Source organism: Mesoplodon mirus, assembly GCF_964341445.2.
Source record: "Mesoplodon mirus genome assembly, chromosome: 14".
NCBI lineage: Eukaryota > Metazoa > Chordata > Mammalia > Artiodactyla > Ziphiidae > Mesoplodon > Mesoplodon mirus.
Genome location: NC_138990.1, coordinates 83246804 through 83271798, shown reverse-complemented (window position 1 = coordinate 83271798; position 24995 = coordinate 83246804). Strand labels below are relative to the sequence as shown.

The window sequence follows — 24995 nt, the reverse complement described above, 5'->3', positions numbered from 1 at the left end:
AAGATTACAGATAACCCACTAATCTGTACAAGTGGGCCAGCTGTGCTCTCAAGGTGCTGGTCTGTAAAACTGACAGATTCAACCTCTTTATCTTTCATTTTCCTAACCAGGGATAACTTTCTTCTCCCAGCTCTGTTACTTTGATCTGAGAAAATTTCTCTACATGTGTCATCCTTCTATTCCTTTTAGTTCCTGCCTAGTTATGCAAGGAGAAATATTGCTCCTACTTCTTCTTCCTTAATTCCTCCCCTTCCCCTTTTCTGTGTTCCAATAGTGAACCAAAATAAATGACAGTAATGATTATTGGTAACAGTAGTGCTTCGTCTGTCAAGGAAAAGGCAGGTTTTGAATTGGAATTGATATATGGTATTTCACTGAATCTAAGATGCCGCTTATTGGGAGATGTACCATTTATATATGGACCACAAAGAAAGAAAATATGACTGTCTTAAAATCAATGCTCTCAATGTCTGAAGTCCTATTGTGAGGATGCTTTCAGAATATCACAGGCTAAGTGATCTGTTTGTCTTTACCTTAAAGCAGTGATGAATCTTGGCGTCACTAATAGAGAGTCACCAGACAATATAAAAAACATACATACTTGTGAATAATTCTTCTCCCTCAGTTTTAACGTAAATCAGTCAAGCCTTTAGATTTCTCTTCCAGTTTGTGGGAAATACAAGGAATAGAGGAACTGGTTAGACCACACAATGTGGAATCAAGTAGGCATAGCCAGAGGTGAGAAATTCAACAAGAAAATTGCTCCTGGCTTATCAGTAAGTCAGTGTCTTGGAGGAAAACAGGGCATTAGGGGAGACCATTCTGGATTCAAAGAGACTTAGGAGACATAACAATCAAATGTGAGCTGTGATCCTTTATTATATTCTAGAATAAACAAATCAGCTGTAAAAGACATTTATTTTTGTTAATAGGGAAAATGTGAATATATGAACATTGTATTAGATGAACTAGAGCATAATCTTGGGTGTGATAAGAAAATGTAGAAAAATGTTTTGTAGAAAAATGTTTTGTAGAAAAATGTCCTCATATTTTATATGTTACTTTGCTTTTATTAATTCTTAATGATATACTCTGAAAATACTAAGGCCCTCCACCAGGTTTCTAGCTTTAATTTGTTAATACAATGTACACAGAACAAATCATGTAACTGTCAGAACAAAGAATTGAGGCCCAGAGGAGTACAGTCTGTAGAGGTATTAAAAAGTACCAAATACATAGCATATAGCAATCTCTATAGCAATCAAAGAAGAATCCTCAAAAACCGTAGAACATCAAGCTGGAGGGGACTGCAGGTGTCCTCAGATGTCAGAGGGAGGAAATATTTGACCCTTGTGCTGTGACTCCCCGTGTAACAGAAGTTGCTAATCAGTCATGGCTTTCCTCCTGTATGAGAGACAGGGCCACTGAATCCTTCTCAGAGGTGCTCTCTAGAGCCAATACCAATTAAAAACCTGTTGGCACTTATTGTGAAACTTATTTTACCATCTCTCAGTCAAGCCCATTGATTTCGCAGAAGGGGAAGCTGAGGCTGGGTGGTATAGTGGAAAGCTTCGCGGACACGAGTTAAAGAATTTGCAGGATTTCTTCAGCACAAGAAACTTTTATGAGCTAACAGATGTTTAGTGTGAATTTTATTAGTTTATCAAATAGTTAAAATTTAAGTTTGTTTGGAGAGGGATACTGGTTTAGAGAATACCTCTTTCCCTATAAAATTGTACTCAGGATCTCAAGATTCACACAATAAGCTAATGTAAACCAGGGAGATTGAAGTTAGAAATAATATCGAAGTTCAAGGCTGTTGTTGAATTACATGTATTGAAGATAGTGAATTTAATATTGCATCACTCTGAATTTTCTTGTAAAAATGTGTTGAGTGTATAACTTGTCTTAAAAATAGTTGTTTTTTTGTCATTAGCATTTAAATTGCTTAAAAAATTGGTATTTGATTATTTAATCTTTAATTCTCTGAATGTATTACTTTTACCATCAGAATTACTTTTTCTTTTTTTTATTTGGTTGCGACGCGAGGCTTGTGGGATCTTAGTTCCTCAACCAGGGATTGAACCTGCGCCCTTGGCAGTGAAAGCACAGAGTCCTAACCACTGGATCACCAGGGAATTCCAGAATTACATTTCTTTAAATGAACAAACCAAACCAAAAAGAAAACAAGAATGTAGAAACAGAACAGAGTATGTGGGGTATATAGAAATATAATGTTATATACATGAAACATAATGTTCAAGCCAATATTACTTCAATTAAAAAAAATCTCAAAAAGAATTACATTTCTTAAAAAAAAGGGAGAAATGATTTAGTAGTGAATTTTTCTGGATGTGCTGCATTATTGGGATTTGGATTTCGTCTTCAAGGCTTTCCAGAGCCCTCAGCCTGCAGAGAGTTTTTGACAATGTAATATGTTGTATTAGTTAATGATTTTCAGATGAATTAGATTGTATCCTCCTTTAGCAGATTATTTAGCTGATGCTAATCACAGTGATGAAGAGTAGACTAGTTGAGAATCGGTGTTCTTTTAGCACATTGTTTTTTCCTTTTTTCTTTTTGGCCACATCGCGTGGCATACGGGATCTTAGTTCCCTGACCAGGGATTGAACCCATGCCCCCTGCAGTGGAAGCGCAGAGTCTTAACCACTGGACCGCCAGGGAAGTTCCTCTTTTAGTGCATTTAAAGTTTTATTTTGGGAAAATATTTATATTCTGTGTATTGTCCATTAATGAGCTAATAGAATACTTATTTGGGGCTGACAGTTTTCTGTGTGCATTTAATCTTTATCAAAGGTCAGTGACCCATGGGGGGAAAAGGGTAGAACACATAAAAGTTTGATTTACAATTGGGTTATTGGTTTAGTTTTTTCATATTACAGATACTTTATTAAGGACCAACAATAACAACAAAACCTCCAGACCTCATGCAGTGTTGTGGTGCAGTAAAAGTGAGATGCTTGTACAGTGCATGATAACTTAATAGATCTTTGCAATTATAATTTTTAAAAATATGAATGAATATAGGATTTCTATAAGTCTGGCCTTGTACTACCTTTTTTGGGAAAGTTCAAACTGTTTCAGGTTGTTTTGGATTTTAGTTTTAAAATGTGATTTCCTTTTTGTTTGAAAGGCATGACTGAGAAAATTGCTCTGTACTCATCATCATGATCAGCATACACGTTACGGTGGCTTTTTTGTCAAATATTAGCTATGTGATATTTTTGTATGCTGAAATGCTTTGATAAGACCAAACTCTTTATAGAGATAAAGATACCTTTTCAAATGAAATGCAAACTGGTCATTCCAGAGTTCTGCCCCACAGAATTAATCCCCTGAAGAATCAGTGGCGTTATAGTGTAAGATAGTTAAGAAAAAAGAAAGTTCTTTCATAAATAAGCAACTTGAGTTTATATTTCTTTATATTTTGATTTTCAGTTTTTATACATTTTAGCTATATCCACCCTGGCCAAAGCACAATCATGGAAGACCTCAGACAATGTCCTTGCTGCTATTCCTGAAATGTGGATTTCCTTTACCTGGGTTCTACTGCCTCTGTGCTCTTCTGGATCAGTTCTTGTTGTGCAAGTCCCTTTATTTATAGTTTTGCTTTTCCAAATGATTGCTCCTTTTCTGTGAATTCTCAAGAGTTCTTAACATGTATCATGGTTATTTGTCCCTTACTAATCTGGTGAACAAGTGAGAAACCATTTGTCCTACGATGATTATATATATATTTTAGCCCGTTTTTCTCTATGATTAAATTATTTAGATTGTGAGTATTCTTCACATCATTGCTATTTATAAGTTATTTATTCCTAATATATATTGATATCATGGTCGTTGAAAGTAAGAAAAATTATTTCATCTGTATAGTTTTGGAGGGTCCATATATTGCTTAAAATACTTAGTTCAGAAAATGTTTTCCTTAAAAAATAATGCTCAGTATATAGGCCATAAACCCCAAATTTGTTGGTTAGTTTTGAAGCATTAAATTTTAGTTGTTAAAATGTCAGTGATGGAAGGTAAGTGAACAGTCTTATAAACGGCTTTGAAAAAACTAAACATTTATTTTGACTTATTTGCTTCAGTCTTTTATACTTACAAGAAATTCCGCTTTGAAAAAGTTTCACTGCCTTTGAATAATTTGAAGAGAAGATTCTTTCTTTTTTAAAGATGGACCGTAGCTTCACATTTTTGCACACCTTAGACATTATTATGAAAATTAAGATTGTTGTCATAGTTATGCCATAGTTATAGTTGATTCTCTAGTTAGAATTTTCTATTAAATATTTGTTTATTTGCAGGTATATTTGCTTACTTAAACTACCATGTTCCTCGCACGAGACGAGAAATTTTGGAGACCCTAATCAAAGGCCTGCAGAGACTGGAGTACAGAGGATATGATTCTGCTGGTATTTCCTTTAAAAAAATATTATGGGTGTTGCATGATTCTTGAATAAATAGAAAGGGTTTTTTGTTTGTTTTAGGTTACTGATTCTTTATAATGTTCATTTTGTTGTTTCTGGTAAATCTAAAATCTGAAGAATTTTTGGCTTTTATCATGTTTAAAGGGTTTGTTCATGCAATTTCAGCAGCATTAGCATTTATGTAGAATATTGCTTCTTACTGGTATCTTCTTTTGCTAAGAATGTTGCTATAAAAACAAATCACATGGGGCATTTTCATTATAAAACAGAGTTCTTAAGGCCTTACTCTGTACATTTTTTTTTCTTTCCTGTAACTTTTAATTTCTTTTTCTCCGTGGATTCCATGCTTTTGGCATGTGAACTTGCCCAAGATTCTTCTATCTTAGATAAACAACAAAGCAGATAAAAATAACTTTTTGTCAACTTTATGTTGTACTCCAGCTTCTTCCCTTAACTGTATCAGGGGTCCCCAAGACCATCCCCAGTTTCAGTGATTCCCTAGGAGGACTCAGCATATAGTTGTACTCATGGCTCTGATTTATTACAACAAAAGAATACAAAGCAAAATCAGCAAAAGGAAAAGGTGCATGGGGTGAAGTCTGGAGGAGAGCAGACATAAGCTTCAGGATTCTCTCCCTGTGGAGTCATGCAGGATATGCTTAATTCCCCCAGTGAGTTGGACAAAATGTGTGAAATGTTGTATACCAGGGAAGCTCATTAGTAACTCAATGCCCAAGACTGTCACTGGGGGCTGGTCATGTAGATACCCTCTTCCTAACATGTGCCAAAATTCCAGGCTCCTAGAGGGAAGCAGACATTCAGCATAAGCCACATTGTTTGCACCAACAGTGTAGATGCAGTAAGCCATACTTAATCAGTTACTGTGGTGGGAACCCTCCTGAAATCCAAGTTCACAGATGCCAGCCAATGGCCAACTTTACCAAGCAGGCCTTTCTAAGACAGCAGTCTTGGGCCTGCCATATTAACTCTTTTCTGTACACTCAACATTCCTGGTTGTAATGGGCATTTATCTTCCATGACTCTTCCTCAGTTAATGGAAAGTCAATTCCTCAACTCCTTTGTTCTTAAAATTCTCTTTCCTCAGCTTCTTTGACAGCGCATCTTCTTATTCTCCTCCTAACACGCTGATTATTTTCTGTCTGCTTTGGGGGCTTCTTTTCTTCCACCTATTACTTATATTAATGTTCTTCAAGATACTTTCATAGGCCCACTTTTCTTATTTTGTATTTTCGTGGGTGAGCTCTGACTTCATCAACCTCCTGAATGTTTTTTTTTTAATTTTTATGTTGGCCGCGTTGGGTCTTCGTTGAGGAGTATGGGCTCTTTGTTGCGGGCTTCTCTCTAGTTGCGGTGGGTGGGTTTATTTGCTGTGGGATCTTAGTTCCCCGACCGGGGGTTGGAGCCACGTCCCCTGTATTGGAAGGCGGATTCTTAACCACTGGACCACCAGGGAAGTCCTAACCTCCTGTATGGTTGTGACTTACAGTCCAGATGTATTTCCCGTGCTGCACACCTGTATTTCCAGCTGCCTCCTAGAAATGTCTCCCTGGATAAACCACAATATTATAGACTTTGCATGTGCAGAATTGAACTGAATTTGCTCCATTTCTCACTCCACTCTTCACTCTGTTCTTTCTGTGTTCTTTTATCAACAGTCAGTCATTCAGCAAGTCCTTTGAGCCTGGGAGGTGTCCCAGACGTCTCCTGCTTTCTCACGTTACCTGCAGTCAGTTCTGCTTCTCAGTATCACCCATCTCTTCATGACCATTGTGTAGCTCAGGCTTTCCTCATTTTTTGCTTTGCTGTAGGTGTAACTTCTGACAGCAGGTTTCTTCTTCCTGTTTCTCTCCTCCAATCTTTACACTCTTTCCAAAGGGAGTTTTCTGAACTTTTTCGCCATGTAATTTCTCTGCTTGAAACTACTCAGTGCTTTTCCAGTACCTTCAGAGTAATTTTTTCAAATTACGTAGGGACTTCAGTAGAATCTTGAGAGATGTGTTCCCTGACATTCCCTCCTTACCCTGCTTCTGCAGTGAGCGCCCGTCTTCTTCGTTTCTGCATTGTACTTCAGTTGCAACCTGTAGTACTTTTATTATAACCACATAACTTTTATTATATTAAAACCACACTGTATTGTAATTATTTTTTTCCTTGTCTGTCTTCTCAATAGACTATTGAGAAATTTAAGAGCAGGAACTGAGTTTTCTTCATTTTTATCTCTAGCAGCTACCATGGTTGTTGACATATAATAGGTTTACAGTAAATTTTGAATTGATAAGTGAACTAATCAGATGAAAAAAAATTTTTTTTCCTTAGAAGTTTTGCCTTACAGTGATTACTAGTCAGTTTCTAAATCTTGCTTTTCTACCTTTCGGTGATTTAGGTGTGGGGATTGATGGAGGCAATGACAAAGACTGGGAAGCCAATGCCTGCAAAATCCAGCTCATTAAGAAGAAAGGAAAAGTTAAGGCGCTGGATGAAGAAGTTCACAGTAATGTACTTAGTTTGGTTTTTGAACCCCCTCCTCTTTTCTTCCTTCTCCCTTCCCTACCAAATTACTTTTCCTCACATATTTTGGGGCCCATTTTGAGAATAGTGATTCTTAAAGTTGAAGGGAGGGAAGAAAAGTAGTTTTTTTTTTTTTTTTGTGGTACGTGGGCCTCTCACTTTTGTGGCCTCTCCCGTTGCGGAGCACAGGCTCTGGATGCACAGGCCTAGCGGCTATGATTCACGGGCCTATCCACTCCACGGCATGTGGGATCTTCCTGGACCGGGGCACGAACCCATGTCCCCTGCATCGGCAGGCGGACTCTCAACCACTGTGCCACCAGGGAAGCCCAGAAAAGTAGTTTTTTTTTTTTTTTTTTTTGCGGTATGCGGGCCTCTCACTGTTGTGGCCTCTCCCATTGCGGAGCACAGGCTCCGGACGCGCAGGCTCAGCGGCCATGGCTCACGGGCCTAGCCGCTCCGCGGCATGTGGGATCTTCCCAGACCGGGGCACGAACCCGCATCCCCTGCATCGGCAGGCGGACTCTCAACCACTGCGCCACCAGGGAAGCCCCAGAAAAGTAGTTTTGATACTATCTGTACTGGTTTTAATATCCCTCAGTTTCAAAAAATGATATTAACTAGGGAAGGAACTTAATTATGTACATTGTGTTCAGAGCAAGCTTAATATCCTAAGATGAAGTAGCCATCATTCCTGAGGAAGGGCCTTTCATAAGACAAAAGGTATTTTCAGTGGTGCCCTTATTGATGTGTCTTCACTTGGTGGTTGTCTTCACTTTGGACTAAACGCTGAGTTTGGATGTGTAATCAGTCTGGATGTTGCACCTTTTAGTAGGTCTGATACAATCAGGTATCATATTTTTCCCTCATGATTTTCTTACTTCCCTGGCATAAAGTAGTTGCCAGAGATACATGTTCCATTAAAGAGGGTATACTTTACGGTATTTAGTTCATTACATTATGTTTATACGTTTTATTTTTTCACAGGAAACTTGAAAACAAAACAAAACTTTGAAGTAGATTGATTGAAAAAACATTTTAAAAAAACCTCTAAAAAACCAGGAAACAGTAGGTTTTTTGTATACCTGCTCAAATGGATGCCTTCATTATCATTGTAAAGAAGTGCAGGTGGAAGAGGAGAACAATGGATTTAGTCATTTTTAATTTTCACATAAGCCAGACATTTAGCTTTGTGGTACAATTGATGCTTGAACAACACGTGTTTGAACTGCTCAGGTCCACTTATATGCGAATTTTTTTTTTTAATAGTAAATACTACATTATTACACCATCCACAGTCAGTTAAATCCGTGGAGGTGGAACCTTGGACACAGAGGGCTGACTATAAGTTATACTCTGATTTTCGACTGCTTGGTGGGTCAGCACCCCTAACCCCCCGTGTTGTTCAAGGGTCAACTGTACTTGCTTAACAAATTAAATCAGTACTTATTTTTTATGTATTGTGGGTAAGATTAGCTTGGGGTAAAGCAGACACCCCAAAAACTACACTTCAAAAACTGTGGTTATAAATATTTGGTCTAATGTATGTACTGCATCCTGTTTACCAGGCTGATTATAGTAGGTTCTACAGGAGAGAACAAACAGATTGGTTTAAGATTCAGGGGAGAGCTAGTTCCCACAAGTTAGGAATTGGGATACGTAAGGAATGGCTGCTGATTATATTTGGGCAGTGAAGGTGAGAAGGGAGGACCTTCTGAGTAGATTAGCTTGGAAAAAGATAAGAATAGGGGAGGCAAGTTTGATGGGACGTAGGTGGTCCTTTTAATCTACTTTGTTGGTAGATGAGTGGGAGGCTAGAAAGGCAGACTGTGACCAGAATCACCATCTTTGAATGTCAACATATTGAAACGTGCCTCCACCTGCAGGAAAGTGACCCCTTTCCTGGAATGGGTCACCTGCAGACAGTGCTGGTGAGTTTGTAACTGATGAATCACTTGGAAGAGCAATCTGGCAATGTCTAAATGGGAGACGCCTATACCTTGTGGCCAGGCACTTCCACTCTTGGGCAGGTACTTGAAAGAAACACTATGACAGGGAGACGTGACAATAAGATGCACTGCAACAAAGTTTGGAAGCAACCTGGAATAAGTTGTATGTGATAGTGAATGACCATGTGTAGCTTTTTTTTTTTTTTTGTGGTATGCGGGCCTCTCACTGTTGTGGCCTCTCCCGTTGCGGAGCACAGGCTCCAGACACGCAGGCTTAGCGGCCATGGCTCATGAGCCCAGCTGCTCCGTGGCATGTGGGACCTTCCCAGACCGGGATACGAACCCGTGTCCCCTGCATCGGCAGGCGGACTCCCAACCACTGCGCCACCAGGGAAGCCCAACCATGTGTAGCTTTTGAAAGACGTGTACTGGATCTGGTTCTGCATGTGGGGACATGCATAATTTCTGAGAACTTAATGTTGAGTGAAAAAAGCAACCTAGAGAAGGATATGCAAAGTATTGTACCATTTAAAAAAAAAGAACACTATAATTTATGGATATCGTAGCATGATGGAAATTTGAAGGCATAGGTGGGAAAGCTCTTGTGAATCCTCTGGGGAGGAAAAGGATGGAGCAGGGTATAAAGAAGGCACCAACTGCATTTTTTTACATTTTAGGGTTTATTTATTAGTTATTTTTGGCTGCGTTGGGTCTTTGTTGCTGCACGTGGGCTTTCTGTAGTTGCGAGGAGTGGGGGCTACTCTTCGCTGCGGTGCGCGGGCCTCCCACTGTGGCATCTTCTCCTGTTGTGGAGCCTGGGCTCTAGGCACGTGGGCTTCAGTAGTTGCAGCACGCGGGCTTCAGCAGTTGTGGCTCGTGGGCTCTAGAGCGCAGGCTCAGTATTTCTGGCGCACAGGCTCAATTGCTCCACGGCATGTGGGATCTTCCCGGACCAGGGCTCAAACCCGTGTCCCCTGCATTGGCAGGTGGATTCTCAACCACTGTGCCACCAGGGAAACCCACATTTCAGGGTTTAAAAAAGATTTAAAGCATAAATGGTTAGACATTAGCATTTGTTAAGTCGGAGTGTGGTTATTTCGATGTTTGTGATGTTTATTTTATTATTCCCAGCAAGTTTTAGTGTTTAACCTCTTAAGACAAAAGGGAAGGAAGACATCTCAGGGAAGACCGTTAGGTTGCTTTTTGGTAGCTCCTGACTTTGATAATACTTGCTAACATTTATTGATTGCTTTCTGTGTCCCAGGCATTCTACTAGGCGCCTTCTATATAGTCCTCGTCATAACCCATGAAGTAGGTGAAATTATCATCCTCATTTTGCAGATGAGAAAATTGAAGCTCAGAGGAGCAGGTACTGACATTAGGTGGTGTCAGCAGTAAAAGCAGTGAAGTTTGGGGGCAGAGGAAAGGTAGAAGAGGACTGCTGTTCTAGGGCATGACAACAAGTAAAGATTTTTTAAATAATTTATGTCTTAAAGATGTAAAGCACAAATGGTTATATGTTAACATTTGTTGTCTGGGTGTAGGTATTTGAGTGTTTCATTATTACCAGCAAATTAAATATGTTTGAACTATTAAAAAGAAAGATGACATCTGAGAATAGGTACACAGAGGGCAAGGAACCTTGGGAGTAATAAGGGTGGGGGGAAGACAGAAGATGCAAGAAAGGAAATTATTGAGGCGTTACAGCTCAGGTCAAGGCACAGGTGGGGAGTTAACCTTTATAGGAGTTAAAGGGAAAAGAAAAGCTAATTAAAACGGAGTTATGAGGTGAAGGGGAAACCTGAGTAAGGTAGATTGAGGGACTATATAGGTAGGATTGAGGCTTAAAAAGAGTATAAAAAATGTCATGAGCTGTTGGGGAATTGAATGAGTTCTCAGTTTAGTGAATAGGGAACATGGATACATGTTCATTAAATGGCAACAGTTAAATAGATTTGATAATTACCCATGAACTTGAAATGGACTCAACTTACAGAATTTTGTGACTTTCTTCAGTGTTGCTTGGCAGCTTGCGGCGGGCGGGGGAGAGAAAACGGAGTGTAGCATTGTCTAGACTTAAGGTTCAACAAGGGGCTTTAGAATGGAGTAACAGTGGATAGGAAGAGTCAGGATTGGAGCCCTGATTAATTTATAAAACATGCAATATTTCTTGCGGGGAATATGCGTATTGTCATAGCAATGATCTTTTTCTTATTAGTCGTTAGATAATGTTCCTTTGGCAACAGTGAAATAGGTATGGTAATTACCATCAATTTGAAATGAGTTCATTTTATAGACTCTTGTTGCTTTCTCCAATGTACTTTCTCTTGCCAGCAGGTGGGGGCACATACTGCTTTTAATTATAGTTAACCCAAAAAACTAGTCAAATGTTTTCACTGCTTGCATTGCCTGTTAAGTCATAATAAATTGAAATCCTTACTTTTCTGCAGGTCATTTATCAGGTCGCCTTAATTTTTCAGAACACAGTTAAGCCAGAAAAGAATACATTGATGATTTTATCCATTGATTGAACTACCCAACAAAAGTTTGAGTATCTGTCCTATATAACTTAGTGCTTACGATTCAAATAAGACAAGCTGCTACCTTTGTAGATCTTAAATTCTGGCAGAAGCCAGGTAGACAACATGTAATAAATGTTATAATAGTATGGCAGAGTATACATTGTGGTTTTAGTCTTAGGTTCTGGAGTCAAGCACTCTTGGGTTCAAATCCTTTCTCTGTTTCCTATTAGTTGTGACCTAGGGCAGGTTCTGTGACCTCATGAAGCCTCAGTTTCTTTATCTATAAAATGGGGACAGTTGTACCTAACAGTACCTAATTGTATTGTGAGGATTCAATAACAAAATGAATATTTATTGAGTACCTATTATATACCACCCATTGTTCTAAGCCCTTAGGGCAAAGAAAAGATAAGCAAACTCCCTGCCCAGATGGAGCTTACTGTCTAGTGAGAGGGCCAGATGACAAACAATAAATAACGTTAGGTAGTGGGAAGCAGCCGCATAGCACAGGGAGATCAGCTCGGTGCTTTGTGACTGCCAGGAGGGTGGGATAGGGAGGGTGGGAGGGAGGGAGACGCAAGAGGGAAGGGATATGGGAACAGATGTATATGTATAACTGATTCACTTTGTTATAAAGCAGAAACTAAAAAAAAATAATAATAATAACGTTAGGTAGTGATTAGTGCCATGAAGAAAAAGTATGGTAGAGATGACATTTGAGCAGAGATCACGTGATTGTCTGAAGAAGGGAATTCTAGGCAGAGAGAACACCAAGTGCATGGATTCATTGTGAGTTTGGCCTGCTTATAGCTGGAAGTCAGTGGGGCTAGAGCTCAGTAAGTGAGGGAGAGTGGCAGGAGATGAGGCTAGAGAGGAGGCTGACGGCTAGGTCATGGAGGGTCTTCAGAATGATGGATTTTACTTTGTGTGTCGTGGGAAGCCACTGGAACATTTTGCGTAGGGGACTGACGTGATCTAACTTCTGTTTTGAAAGGATCACTTTGGTTAGATTGTACAGAGGAAGACTGGACACAGGGCGACCAGTTAGGATTCTGTTTAGTAGTCCATGTAGAGATGATGGCGGCTTAGGCCACAGTGATAGGGATAGAGTGGGGAGATGTCTGTAGTACCTTGCACAGAGTAAGTTCTCCATAAATGTTAGCTGCTGTTATTTGTAAAAAGTGCATTGAAAGCTTCGAGGAGTGATTGGAGAGGGTTGGGAGAGAAGGATGGAAAGGTAGGTGGGGGCCAGATGGTGAAGGGCCTTTGTATACCATGAAAAGGTGTTGGGGCTTTATCTTGTGAGAAAATGGTTCTCTGGTTGTATGTTAGAATTTGAGAATCTTTTTTTAAATCCATGTGACCAGGTTTAGTATGATTCATATGGGTAGCTAGGGATGCAAACCACATTTTAAGCAACTGGAAGTCTATTTAAGGATTTTAAGCATTGTTTCTTTATCAGATTTGTATTTTAGGATGACCTCTGTTTAAGCCAGGATAAAATCTACAAAGACTATGTACTAAAATGTGTGGACTTTCCTGTTCACATTTCTGAGCATTTTGTTCTCAATTTAGACCTAATTCTGATAAGGTTTGTTATCTGGTTTCTTAGCCAAATGAAATTTCTATTTAGGAAATTAGAAAGAGACATTACTGGTAGATGCTATACTAGAACTGTCTTTTTTTTTTTTCTTTTCCCTGGAGGAAGCGAGAAGAGAGAGTTCGTAAAGAGAAGGAATTAGAACAGCTGCTTTGCAAGACAGAGGAGCATCAGCCCATAACCTCATACTTTCATAGTGCTGCTTTGTTTTCAAGGACTATTTTTTGATTATGCAAGCTCTTCATAATTGCAGTTTATGGTGTGAGATACGATTACATTCACTGGGGACCAAAGAAATTGCAGTCATAATGTTGTGTGGCATTGAGAAAATGAATTTTTTTTACATGTCTAATTAAAATGATACTGATTTTTTTCAAGGAAAGGATTAAATACAGATTTTTAAAAATCACCTTAACTCTTTTTGACCATAGGTCTGAAAATTTTCAAGCCTCCAGAAAAGTTGAAAGAATAGTACATTAATCATCCATATACTTCATCTAGTTCTACCAGTTGTTAGCATTTTGTCACATATGCTTTGTCTCTTTGTATACATTTTTTTGGTTGTTATTGGAACCATTTGCCCTAAATATTTCAGCTGCATTAACTCCTGTAAGTCTTTTAATTACTGTTTTGAATATGCCTGACCTTCAGTTTCAATAATTATATATTCCAGGTGAGCAGAACTGTAATAGTTACATTTAACTTTAGCTTATAGCATTATCTCTACAACATGATTTAATATTGAAATTTTTTATTTTATCTTCTTCAGAACAACAAGATATGGATTTGGATATAGAATTTGATGTACACCTTGGAATAGCTCATACCCGTTGGGCCACACATGGCGAACCCAGTCCTGTCAATAGCCATCCCCAGCGCTCTGATAAAAATAATGGTATGGACAGACTGTACATGCTCTGGAGTGTTTGTAGAGGGTCAGTAAGAGGAGAAGAATGACTGTTTTCATTGTCTTAATATGGAAAATTTCAAGCATATTCATATGTAGAGAGTATACAGAACCTGATATATCCATCACCCAGCTTTAACATTTATCAATACATAATCAGTTATATTTTTCTCTACCCCACCCAGATTATTTTGGAAGCCAATAGATATCATATAGATAGATATATCACAGATAACTAGATATCATAGCATTTAATTAGTAATTATGTAAGTGTGCATCTCTAAAAGGTAAGGACTTAGTAGACTGACTTATCTCCTAAGTCGCCTAAGAGACTTTTCCTTTTCTCTCCTTTCTTCCTTGCAGTTTACTCTATTGTTTGTCCTGTAGAGTTTCCTACAGTCTAGATCTTGCTAATGGCATGCATCCTGTGGTGTCATTTAACATGATTCTCTGTCCCTTTTGTTTGTTATAAATTGGTATGGTATTTGTTTGTACCTGTAATGTTTGGATGTTTTTCGTTTTGTGTTAGGTCATTGATAATCATTGCCAATATTAATTATTTCTTTAGGGGTTATAAAATGGTGATAGTCTAATACAATCTTTCCTTCGTCATTTATTATCTAAAATACTTCTATAAAGAGAAACTTCTCCATATTAACCACTTGATTACCCTGATGTACAGATTGTATAGGAAAGGCAAGATAAATGTTTGATTTTTTCCCCTTTATTTACCATTTTTCAAATGAAGCGGTTCTAATGTTCTAAGGTGAACAGAGTTCCTTTTTATAATTACTGTATTATTATAAATTCATGGATTTAAAATATTTCATTTGTTTCAAAACACAGAAGTAATTATCTATATTGATGCACAAAACTTCCCATTGGGAGCTTATTCAGGTTGACTCCTGAGTCCTTTTGATGTGACCCAAGTAGGCTCAGTACTCTTTGTTATTTTCTGGTAGTTCAAGGTGTTGCAGGTTTATCTAATCCTGCCCCAAACCTGGAATCAGTCATTTCTCTAAGGAGTCCTAGTTCCTTTCAGTAGAAACGATAATTAAAGACTATAAACCTGGGTGCCGTGGTAGCTGCGACATGGGGGGCCTGGAGCAGATGCTGGAAGTAGCGGAACCAAGGCCTGAGGGGGTGGGCGTGGCGACCACCGAAACACAGCGCCCTGTGCTCCCTCCTTTTGTGGCGCCTGGTCTCTCCCCTCCATCAGCTGCTGTGAGCCAGCGCCTCCGCCCAAGGAAAGGAAGGGGTGGTGATGAAGAAGACCATCATCTTCCCCCCAAGACCAAAAGGAGTAGTAGAAAGCCTGTCTTTCACGATCCCGGGACACAGAGTCTTCACTCAGTGATAGTGGCGGGAGCAGCAGCAGCGTTAATAGCCAGGGCTGGCGGGCCAGAAAGTGGCTTAAACCACCTCGTCGCCGGGCCCAGCGCCAGCACCCCCAGCCCGTGCCAGGCAGTCTGCATTTGTGCCAAGGCCCTGGCTTGCACCTCAGCCAGATCCTGAAGGAGGCCCACTTTCATGGCCGACAGCACCAAGGACGGCCTCCCACATGACGTGCTGGCAGTTTCTTGCCTTCTGTGAAGGGACAGTGCCATGCAGATTTGATATTTCAACATAACAGTGTTTTAAAAAGTTGCACAAAAAAATGCCTGTTGGCTTTTCAGTCGATATTTGAAATAACAGGTTAACAGGCAGTTGTTTACTTCTGGTTTTGCTGCACTCTTGTGATTAAAAAGGGGTTTTGAAGCTGTTTTTTTATAGGATTCTTTTGAGGGTGGGTATCAAATCTGCATCAAGGTAACTGTAGGAGGAAATCTCATCTGCATGTTGAATCCATAGTTTGTCCAATTCAGATTGATTTCTAGATCTGTCAATTAGAAATTCTACTTACGTAAAAAGGCCTTTTATAAATGCAGAATCTTCAATTTTTAAAATTGAGTAAACTAGAGAAGAGTGTCTAGTTTCCATGAAAAAAACCGAAGTTTCACTTCCGGGTAAGATGGCGGAAGAGTAAGACGCGGAGATCACCTTCCTCCCCACGGATACACCAGAAATACAGCTACACGTGGAACAACTCCTACAGAACACCTACTGAACGCTGGCAGAAGACCCCGGACCTCCCAAAAGGCAAGAAACTCCCCCACATACCTGGGTAGGGCAAAGCGGAGAGATTCCCGCACAGAGGATCGGTGCCGAGCGGCACTCACCAGCCCGAGAGGCTTGTCTGCTCGCCCACCGGGGCGGGCAGCGCTGGAAGCTGAGGCTCGGGCCTCGGTCAGAGCGCAGGGAGAGGACTGGGGCTGGCGGCGAGAACTCAGCCTGAAGGGGGCTAATGTGCCACAACTAGCCGGCAGGGAGTCCGGGAAAACTCTGGAGCTGCCGAAGAGGCAAGAGACTTTTTCTTCCCTCTTGGTTTCCTGGTGCGCGAGGAGAGGGGATTAAGAGCGCTGCTTAAAGGGGCTCCACAGACGGGCGCGAGTCACGACTGAAAGCGCGGAGCCCAGTGACGGGCGTGGGACGCTGGGGCTGCTGCTGCCGCCGCCAAGAAGCCTGTGTGCGAGCGCAGGTCACTGCCCACACCGCCCTTCCGGGAGCCTCTGCAGCCCGCCACTGCCGGGGTCCCGGGATCCAGGGGCGGCTTCCCTGGGAGAACGCATGGAGCGCCTCGGGCTGGTGCAACGTCACGCCGACCTCTGCCGCTGCAGGCTCGCCCCGCACTCCGTGCCCCTCCCTCCCGCCCGGCCTGAGTGAGCCAGAGTCCCCGAAGAGGCTGCTCCTTTAACCCTGTCCTGTCTGAGCGAAGAACAGACGCCCTCCGGTGACCTACACGCAGAGGCGGGACCAAATCCAAAGCTGAGACCCAGGAGCTGTGAGAACAAAGAAGAGGAAGGGAAACCTCTCCCAGCAGCCTCAGAAGCAGCGGATTAAAGCTCCACAATCAACTTGATGTACCCTGCATCTGTGGAATACATGAATAGACAACACATCATCCCAAATTGAGGAGCCAGGAGTCAGTGCTGTGCCTCTGAGGTGGGAGAGCCAACTTCAGGACACTGGTCCACAAGAGACCTCCCAGCTCCACATAATATCAAACCGCGAAAATCTTCCAGAGATCTCCATCTCAACACCAGCACCCAGCTTCACTCAACGACCAGCAAGCTACAGTGCTGGACACCCTAAGCCAAACAACTAGCAAGACAGGAACACAACGCCACCCATTAGCAGAGAGGTGGCCTAAAATCATAAAAAGTCCGCAGACACCCCAAAACACACCACCAGACGTGGACCTGCCCACCAGAAAGACAAGATCCAGCCTCATCCACCAGAACACAGGCACTAGTCCCCTCCACCAGGAAGCCTACACAACCCACTAAACCAACCTTAGCCACTGGGGACAGACACCAAAAACAACGGGAACTACGAACCTGCAGCCTGCAAAAAGGAGACCCCAAACACAGTAACATAAGCAAAATGAGAAGACAGAAAAACACACAGCAGGAGAAGGAGCAAGATAAAAACCCACCAGATCTAACAAATGAAGAGGTAATAGGCAGTCTACCTGAAAAAGAATTCAGAATAATGATGGTAAAGATGATCCAAGATTCTACTTCCCAGATCCAAAATCTTGGAAAAAGAATAGACAAAATGCAAGAAACAGTTAACAAGGACCTAGAAGAACTAAAGATGAATCAAGCATCGATTAAAAACACAATACATGAAATAAAAAATACTCTAGATGGGATCAATAGAAGAATAACTGAGGCAGAAGAACGGATAAGTGAGGTGGAAGATAAAATAGTGGAAATAACTGCTGCAGAGCAAAATAAAGAAAAAAGAATGAAAAGAACAGAGGACAGTCTCAGAGACCTCTGGGACAACATTAAACACACCAACATTCGAATTATAGGGGTTCCAGAAGAAGAAGAGAAAAAGAAAGGGACTGAGAAAATATTTGAAGAGATTATAGTTGAAAACTTCCCTAATATGGGAAAGGAAATAGTTAGTGAAGTCCAAGAGGCACAGAGAGTCCCATACAGAATAAATCCAAGGAGAAATACGCCAAGACACATATTAATCAAACTGTCAAAAATTAAACACAAAGAAATCATATTAAAAGCAGCAAGGCAAAAACAACAAATAACACACAAGGGAATCCCCATCAGGATAACAGCTGATCTCTCAGCAGAAACTCTACAAGCCAGAAGGGAGTGGCAGGACATAATTAAAGTGATGAAGGAGAAAAACCTGCAACCAAGATGACTCTACCCAGCAAGGATCTCATTCAGATTTGATGGAGAAATTAAAACGTTTACAGACAAGCAAAAGCTGAGAGAGTTCAGCACCACCAAACCAGCTTTACAACAAATGCTAAAGGAACTTCTCTAGGCAAGAAACACAACAGAAGGAAAAGACCTACAATAACGAACCCAAAACAATTAAGAAAATGGGAATAGGAACATACATATCGATAATTACCTTAAATGTAAATGGACTAAATGCTCCCACCAAAAGACACAGATTGGCTGAATGGATAAAAAAACAAGACCCATATATATGCTGTCTACAAGAGACCCACTTCAGACCTAGAGACACATACAGACTGAAAGTAAGGGGATGGAAAAAGATATTCCATGCAAATGGAAACCAAAAGAAAGCTGGAGTAGCAATTCTCATATCAGACAAAATAGACGTTAAAATAAAGACTACTAGAAGAGACAAAGAAGGACACTACATAATGATCAAGGGATTGATCCAAGAAGAAGATATAACAATTGTAAATATTTATGCACCCAGCATAGGAGCACCTCAATACATAAGGCAAATACTAACAGCCATAAAAGGAGAAATCGACAGTAACACAATCATAGTAGGGGACTTTAACACCCCACTTTCACCAATGGACAGATCATCCAAAATGAAAATAAATAAGGAAACACAAGCTTTAAATGATACATTAAACAAGATGGACTTAATTGATATTTATAGGACATTCCACCCAAAAACAACAGAATACACATTTTTCTCAAGTGCTCATGGAACATTCTCCAGGATAGATCATATTTTGGGTCACAAATCAAGCCTTGGTAAATTTAAGAAAATTGAAATTGTATCAAGTATCTTTTCCGACCACAGTGCTATGAGACTAGATATCAATTACAGGAAAAGAGCTGTAAAAAATACAAACACATGGAGGCTAAACAATACACTACTTAATAACAAAGTGATCACTGAAGAAATCAAAGAGGAAATTAAAAAATACCTAGAAACAAATGACAATGGAGACACGACGACCCAAAACCTATGGGATGCAGCAAAAGCAGTTCTAAGAGGGAAATTTATAGCAATACAATCCCACCTTAAGAAACAGGAAACATCTCGAATAAACAACCTAACCTTGCACCTAAAGCAATTAGAGAAAGAAGAACAAAAACATCCCAAAGTTAGCAGAAGGAAAGAAATCATAAAAATCAGATCAGAAATAAATGAAAAAGAAATGAAGGAAACGATAGCAAAGATCAATAAAACTAAAAGCTGGTTCTTTGAGAAGATAAACAAAATTGATAAACCATTAGCCAGACTCATCAAGAAAAAAAGGGAGAAGACTCAAATCAATAGAATTAGAAATGAAAAAGGAGAAGTAACAACTGACACTGCAGAAATACAAAAGATCATGAGAGATTACTACAAACAACTCTATGCCAATAAAATGGACAACCTGGAAGAAATGGACAAATTCTTAGAAATGCACAACCTGCCAAGACTGAATCAGGAAGAAATAGAAATTATGAACAGACCAATCACAAGCACTGAAATTGAAACTGTGATTAAAAATCTTCCAACAAACAAAAGCCCAGGACCAGATGGCTTCACAGGTGAATTCTATCAAGCATTTAGAGAAGAGCTAACACCTATCCTTCTCAAACTCTTCCAAAATATAGCAGAGGGAGGAACACTCCCAAACTCATTCTACGAGGCTACCATCACCTTGATACCAAAACCAGACAAGGATGTCACAAAGAAAGAAAACTACAGGCCAATATCACTGATGAACATAGATGCAAAAATCCTCAACAAAATACTAGCAAACAGAATCCAACAGCACATTAAAAGGATCATACACCATGATCAAGTGGGGTTTATTCCAGGAATGCAAGGATTCTTCAATATACGCAAATCAATCAACCTGATACACCATATTAACAAATTGAAGGAGAAAAACCATATGATCATCTCAATAGATGCAGAGAAAGCTTTCGACAAAATTCAACACCCATTTATGATAAAAACCCTGCAGAAAGTAGGCATAGAGGGAACTTTCCTCAACATAATAAAGGCCATATATGACAAACCCACAGCCAGCATCGTCCTCAATGGTGAAAAACTGAAACCATTTCCACTAAGATCAGGAACAAGACAAGGTTGCCCACTCTCACCACTCTTATTCAACCTAGTTTTGGAAGTTTTAGCCACAGCAATCAGAGAAGAAAAGGAAATAAAAGGAATCCAAATCGGAAAAGAAGAAGTAAAGCTGTCACTGTTTGCAGATGACATGATACTATACATAGAGAATCCTAAAGATGCTACCAGAAAAGTACTAGAGCTAATCAATGAATTTGGTAAAGTTGCAGGATGCAAAATTAATGCACAGAAATCTCTGGCATTCCTATATACTAATGATGAAAAATCTGAAAGTGAAATCAAGGAAACACTCCCATTTACCATTGCAACAAAAAGAATAAAATATCTAGGAATAAACCTACCTAAGGAGACAAAAGACCTGTATGCAGAAAATTATAAGACACTGATGAAAGAAATTACAGATGATACAAATAGATGGAGAGATGTACCATGTTCTTGGATTGGAAGAATCAACATTGTGAAAATGACTCTACTACCCAAAGCAATCTACAGATTCAATGCAATCCCTATCAAACTACCACTGGCATTTTTCACAGAACTAGAGCAAAAAATTTCACAATTTGTATGGAATCACAAAAGACCCCGAATAGCCAAAGCAATCTTGAGAACGAAAAATGGAGCTGGAGGAATCAGGCTCCCTGACTTCAGACTATACTACAAAGCTACAGTAATCAAGACAGTATGGTACTGGCACAAAAACAGAAAGATAGATCAATGGAACAGGATAGAAAGCCCAGAGATAAACCCACGGACATATGGTCACCTTATCTTTGATAAAGGAGGCAGGAATGTACAGTGGAGAAAGGACAGTCTCTTCAATAAGTGGTGCTGGGAAAACTGGATAGGGACATGTAAAAGTATGAGATTAGATCACTCCCTAACACCATACACAAAAATAAGCTCAAAATGGATTAAAGACCTAAATGTAAGGCCAGACACTATCAAACTCTTAGAGGAAAACATTGGCAGAACACTCTATGACATAAATCACAGCAAGATCCTTTCTGACCCACCTCCTAGAGAAATGGAAATAAAGACAAAAATAAACACATGGGACCTAATGAAACTTAAAAGCTTTTGCACAGCAAAGGAAACCATAAACAAGACCAAAAGACAACCCTCAGAATGGGAGAAAATATTTGCAAATGAAGCAACTGACAAAGGATTAATCTCCAAAATTTATAAGCAGCTCATGCAGCTCAATAACAAAAAAACAAACAACCCAATCCAAAAATGGACAGAAGACCTAAATAGACATTTCTCCGCAGAAGATATACAGACTGCCAACAAACACATGAAAGGATGCTCAACATCTTTACTCATTAGAGAAATGCAAATCAAAACTACAATGAGATATCATCTCACACCAGTCAGAATGGCCATCATCAAAAAATCTAGAAACAATAAATGCTGGAGAGGGTGTGGAAAAAAGGGAACACTCTTGCACTGCTGGTGGGAATGTGAATTGGTACAGCCGCTATGGAGAACTGTATGGAGGTTCCTTAAAAAACTACAAATAGAACTACCATATGACCCAGCAATCCCACTACTGGGCATATACCCTGAGAAAACCATAATTCAAAAAGAGACATGTACCAAAATGTTCATAGCAGCCCTATTTACAATAGCCCGGAGATGGAAACAACCTAAGTGTCCATCATCGGATGAATGGGTAAAGAAGATGTGGCACATATATACAATGGAATATTATTCAGCCATAAAAAGAAATGAAATTGAGCTATTTGTAATGAGGTGGATGGACCTAGAGTCTGTCATACAGAGTGAAGTAAGTCAGAAAGAGAAAGACAAATACTGTATGCTGACACATATATATGGAATTTAAGAAAAAAAATGTCATGAAGAACATAGGGGTAAGACAGGAATAAAGACACAGACCTACTAGAGAATGGACTTGAGGATATGGGGAGGGGGAAGGGTAAGCTGTGACAAAGTGAAAGAGCGGCATGGACATATATACACTACCAAACGTAAGGTAGATAGCTAGTGGGAAGCAGCCGCATAGCACAGGGAGATCAGCTCGGTGCTTTGTGACCGCCTGGAGGGGTGGGATAGGGAGGGTGGGAGGGAGACGCAAAAGGGAGGGGATATGGGAACATATGTATATGTATAACTGATTAAATTTGTTATAAAGCAAAAAAGAAAAAAACAAAAAAACCGAAAGTTTTCTTCCAAAATATACAATGCTTGATTCAGTTTTGCCCTGAAATTAATTGCCATACCACCTCTTAGTGTGTAGATGTCCTGTTGAAAGTACTCGTTCCTTTGTGCCAGGAGAACAATCAGATCCAAGTTTCACTGTGTAAGTAAGCATCCTCCCTGATAACTGTCTTCTCTCTTTGTTATATATTTATATTTCCAGAGAGGTCTTTCAGACTCTTGGATACTCAGATAACTTGTTACCATTACTCCTCCAAAGCCTACATCTCAGACTTAGAAAACATTGCTCAGTTATGACAGTCAAGAAACATGTGATGACTTTTTGTCTTACAAACTTTTCCAGCAGTAGCTTCTGTGATCTCATTGATAACTCCACCTCGTAGTGTCGAGAATTAAGGAGCAGGTGAAGGCTGACAAAGTGTAAGCTCTCTGAACTGATGTCTGAAGTCACAAGTATTTTAAAACTGTTGGAGGATGTACTTTATGCTTAAAGTAACCCCCCAACAGTAACTAGGGGGCCGCATTCCACCACTGAAACTGGAAAGACTGGTGTGGCTTAGAAATACATCAGCAGAGGCACCTCTAGAAGAAATAGCACAGTAGTATTTATTTAGAGATGGATTGTTCCCGTGTTATTTAGTCATGCTAGAGAGCCACCCACGTTTGAATAACAAAGGCGTAGATGTGTCTTCTGCCGCAGTGACAAGCTGTGTGAACACGGAGCCAGGATGCATCAGGTCATCTTCTTGGGAGAGCGGGGAGGGACAACCTGCCAATCTACGTGGAGGAAAGTGCCTTAGAGTCTACCGCCTGCTGTCACCCTCCACTTCACTGGGAGTCCGCACAGCGCACACAGCAGATCTGAGGAGCATGGATAGCTCTAGAAGGAACTTTCATCTTTGTCAAGATTAGAAAAGGACACGGGACAGAGTGAGATTTTCTTATGTGACAGAACTAAAATTTGAAGATGAGGCCTGTAGGAAGAGGGCAAACATAGGCCCATGCTTATGGAGGGGATGGTTTGTCCAAGAATTTTTTTTTTTACTACCATCTCCGAAGTTCTAAAACCAGATGTTTGATGAGGGTTTTGGATCATAATAGGTTTGATGGCAGGGAATATGGAAAGGATACATTGCTAATATTTTATCCAACAAAAAGGCAAACAGCAACTAAATGCTGTAAGAAGACAAGCTCTCATGTGTACACACATGTACACAACACAATTCAGGAATACCCAGGAGGACTCCTGCAGGCTTAATGGATGGCAGCCTGCTGAAACAGAACGTGTATTAACAAGAACATGTAAAACTCAGGAAAGCACGTGTCCTTTTATTTCCCACCTAGCTGAAAGAAATGAAAGATGAAACCATCATTGAAACAAAACAGTTTTTTTCCAAATAAGTACAGTTATAGTGCTGGGCCAGCAATTAACTCTTTTACCCTGTTAAACACAAGAATAATCTCCATCCCATCCTGCATATTTTCTACAGCCTTGGCAGCTTGAGATACATTTCTGTTATGAGGCTACTTGATAGTAAATGGTCATCTTTTAAAACTTCTGTTAGCTCAAGCTAGTAACACCATGTACTTCTATATTGCACTGCCAAAAAAAAAAAAAAAAGACTAAACCAGGTCTTAGAAGTGCTCGTTGCACCTAGGCCTTTTCAGTGAGCAGAGCTAGGAAATATATATACCTCTGTGTATGTGCATGTATAAATTTAAAGAGAAAACACAACATAATTTTACACTAACACTTTCAATTCAAATCCAGGGCTGTAAGGCTTTTACTTAACCTCATTGGTTTATGTATTTCTTTTCAGTCACACTTAAAAACTTAGTTCTTAACACCAGCAACATACTTTTTTGATCTATCCGATGTTACATGTACAATGGAATCATAATGTCAACACTACCATAACAGTATGTTGACTGTTTTTTGTTTATTTTTTTGTCCTTAGGGTATATCTCTCTAGGGATGTATAATCAAATTACTATGTTTTGGAGTCACTTGGAATAATCCTTCTGTATGTAATTGTTCTACTAGCTGGGTATAGCATTATGTTAATATGTTTTATTTTGAGTTTTAGGAATTGATTTTCTTTAAAAATAATTTTTATTTAAAACTATTTAAAATATTTGCATAGTTCCGAGGTCATACCTATAAAAAAGGCATACTAAAATAAGTCTAGCTTCTATCTTATTTCCTCTTCCTTATTCCATCTCTTCCTGTATATAAACATTTAACAAAATTTTTGAGTCTATTCTTCCATAATTTTAAAAAATAAGTGAATACATTCATATGTGTATATATGTATGTATGTGTGTATATATATCCCTTTGAGGTAAGATTTTGTAGTTTAATTCAGTAGCTACCTTTTTAGGTTTTTCGTGCTTCACATAATTACTGGATTAGAATGTTAACTACTC

The 24995-nt window shown here is 39.7% G+C and overlaps 1 protein-coding gene across 3 annotated transcripts in view; it reads left to right on the top strand.

Annotated features, from left to right (window-relative positions):
* Positions 1-24995, top strand: part of GFPT1 (glutamine--fructose-6-phosphate transaminase 1) — a 72574-nt gene that overhangs the window by 7458 nt on the left and 40121 nt on the right. For 2 of the 3 annotated variants that reach the window (XM_082643351.1, XM_082643350.1), the window contains exons 2-4: positions 4329-4436; positions 6856-6963; positions 13821-13946. In XM_082643351.1, the coding sequence (XP_082499477.1) occupies positions 4329-4436; positions 6856-6963; positions 13821-13946 (342 nt within the window). Of the gene's footprint in view, positions 1-4328; positions 4437-6855; positions 6969-13820; positions 13947-24995 lie in introns of those variants that run through there. The other variant, XM_082643352.1, reaches the window with a different exon arrangement.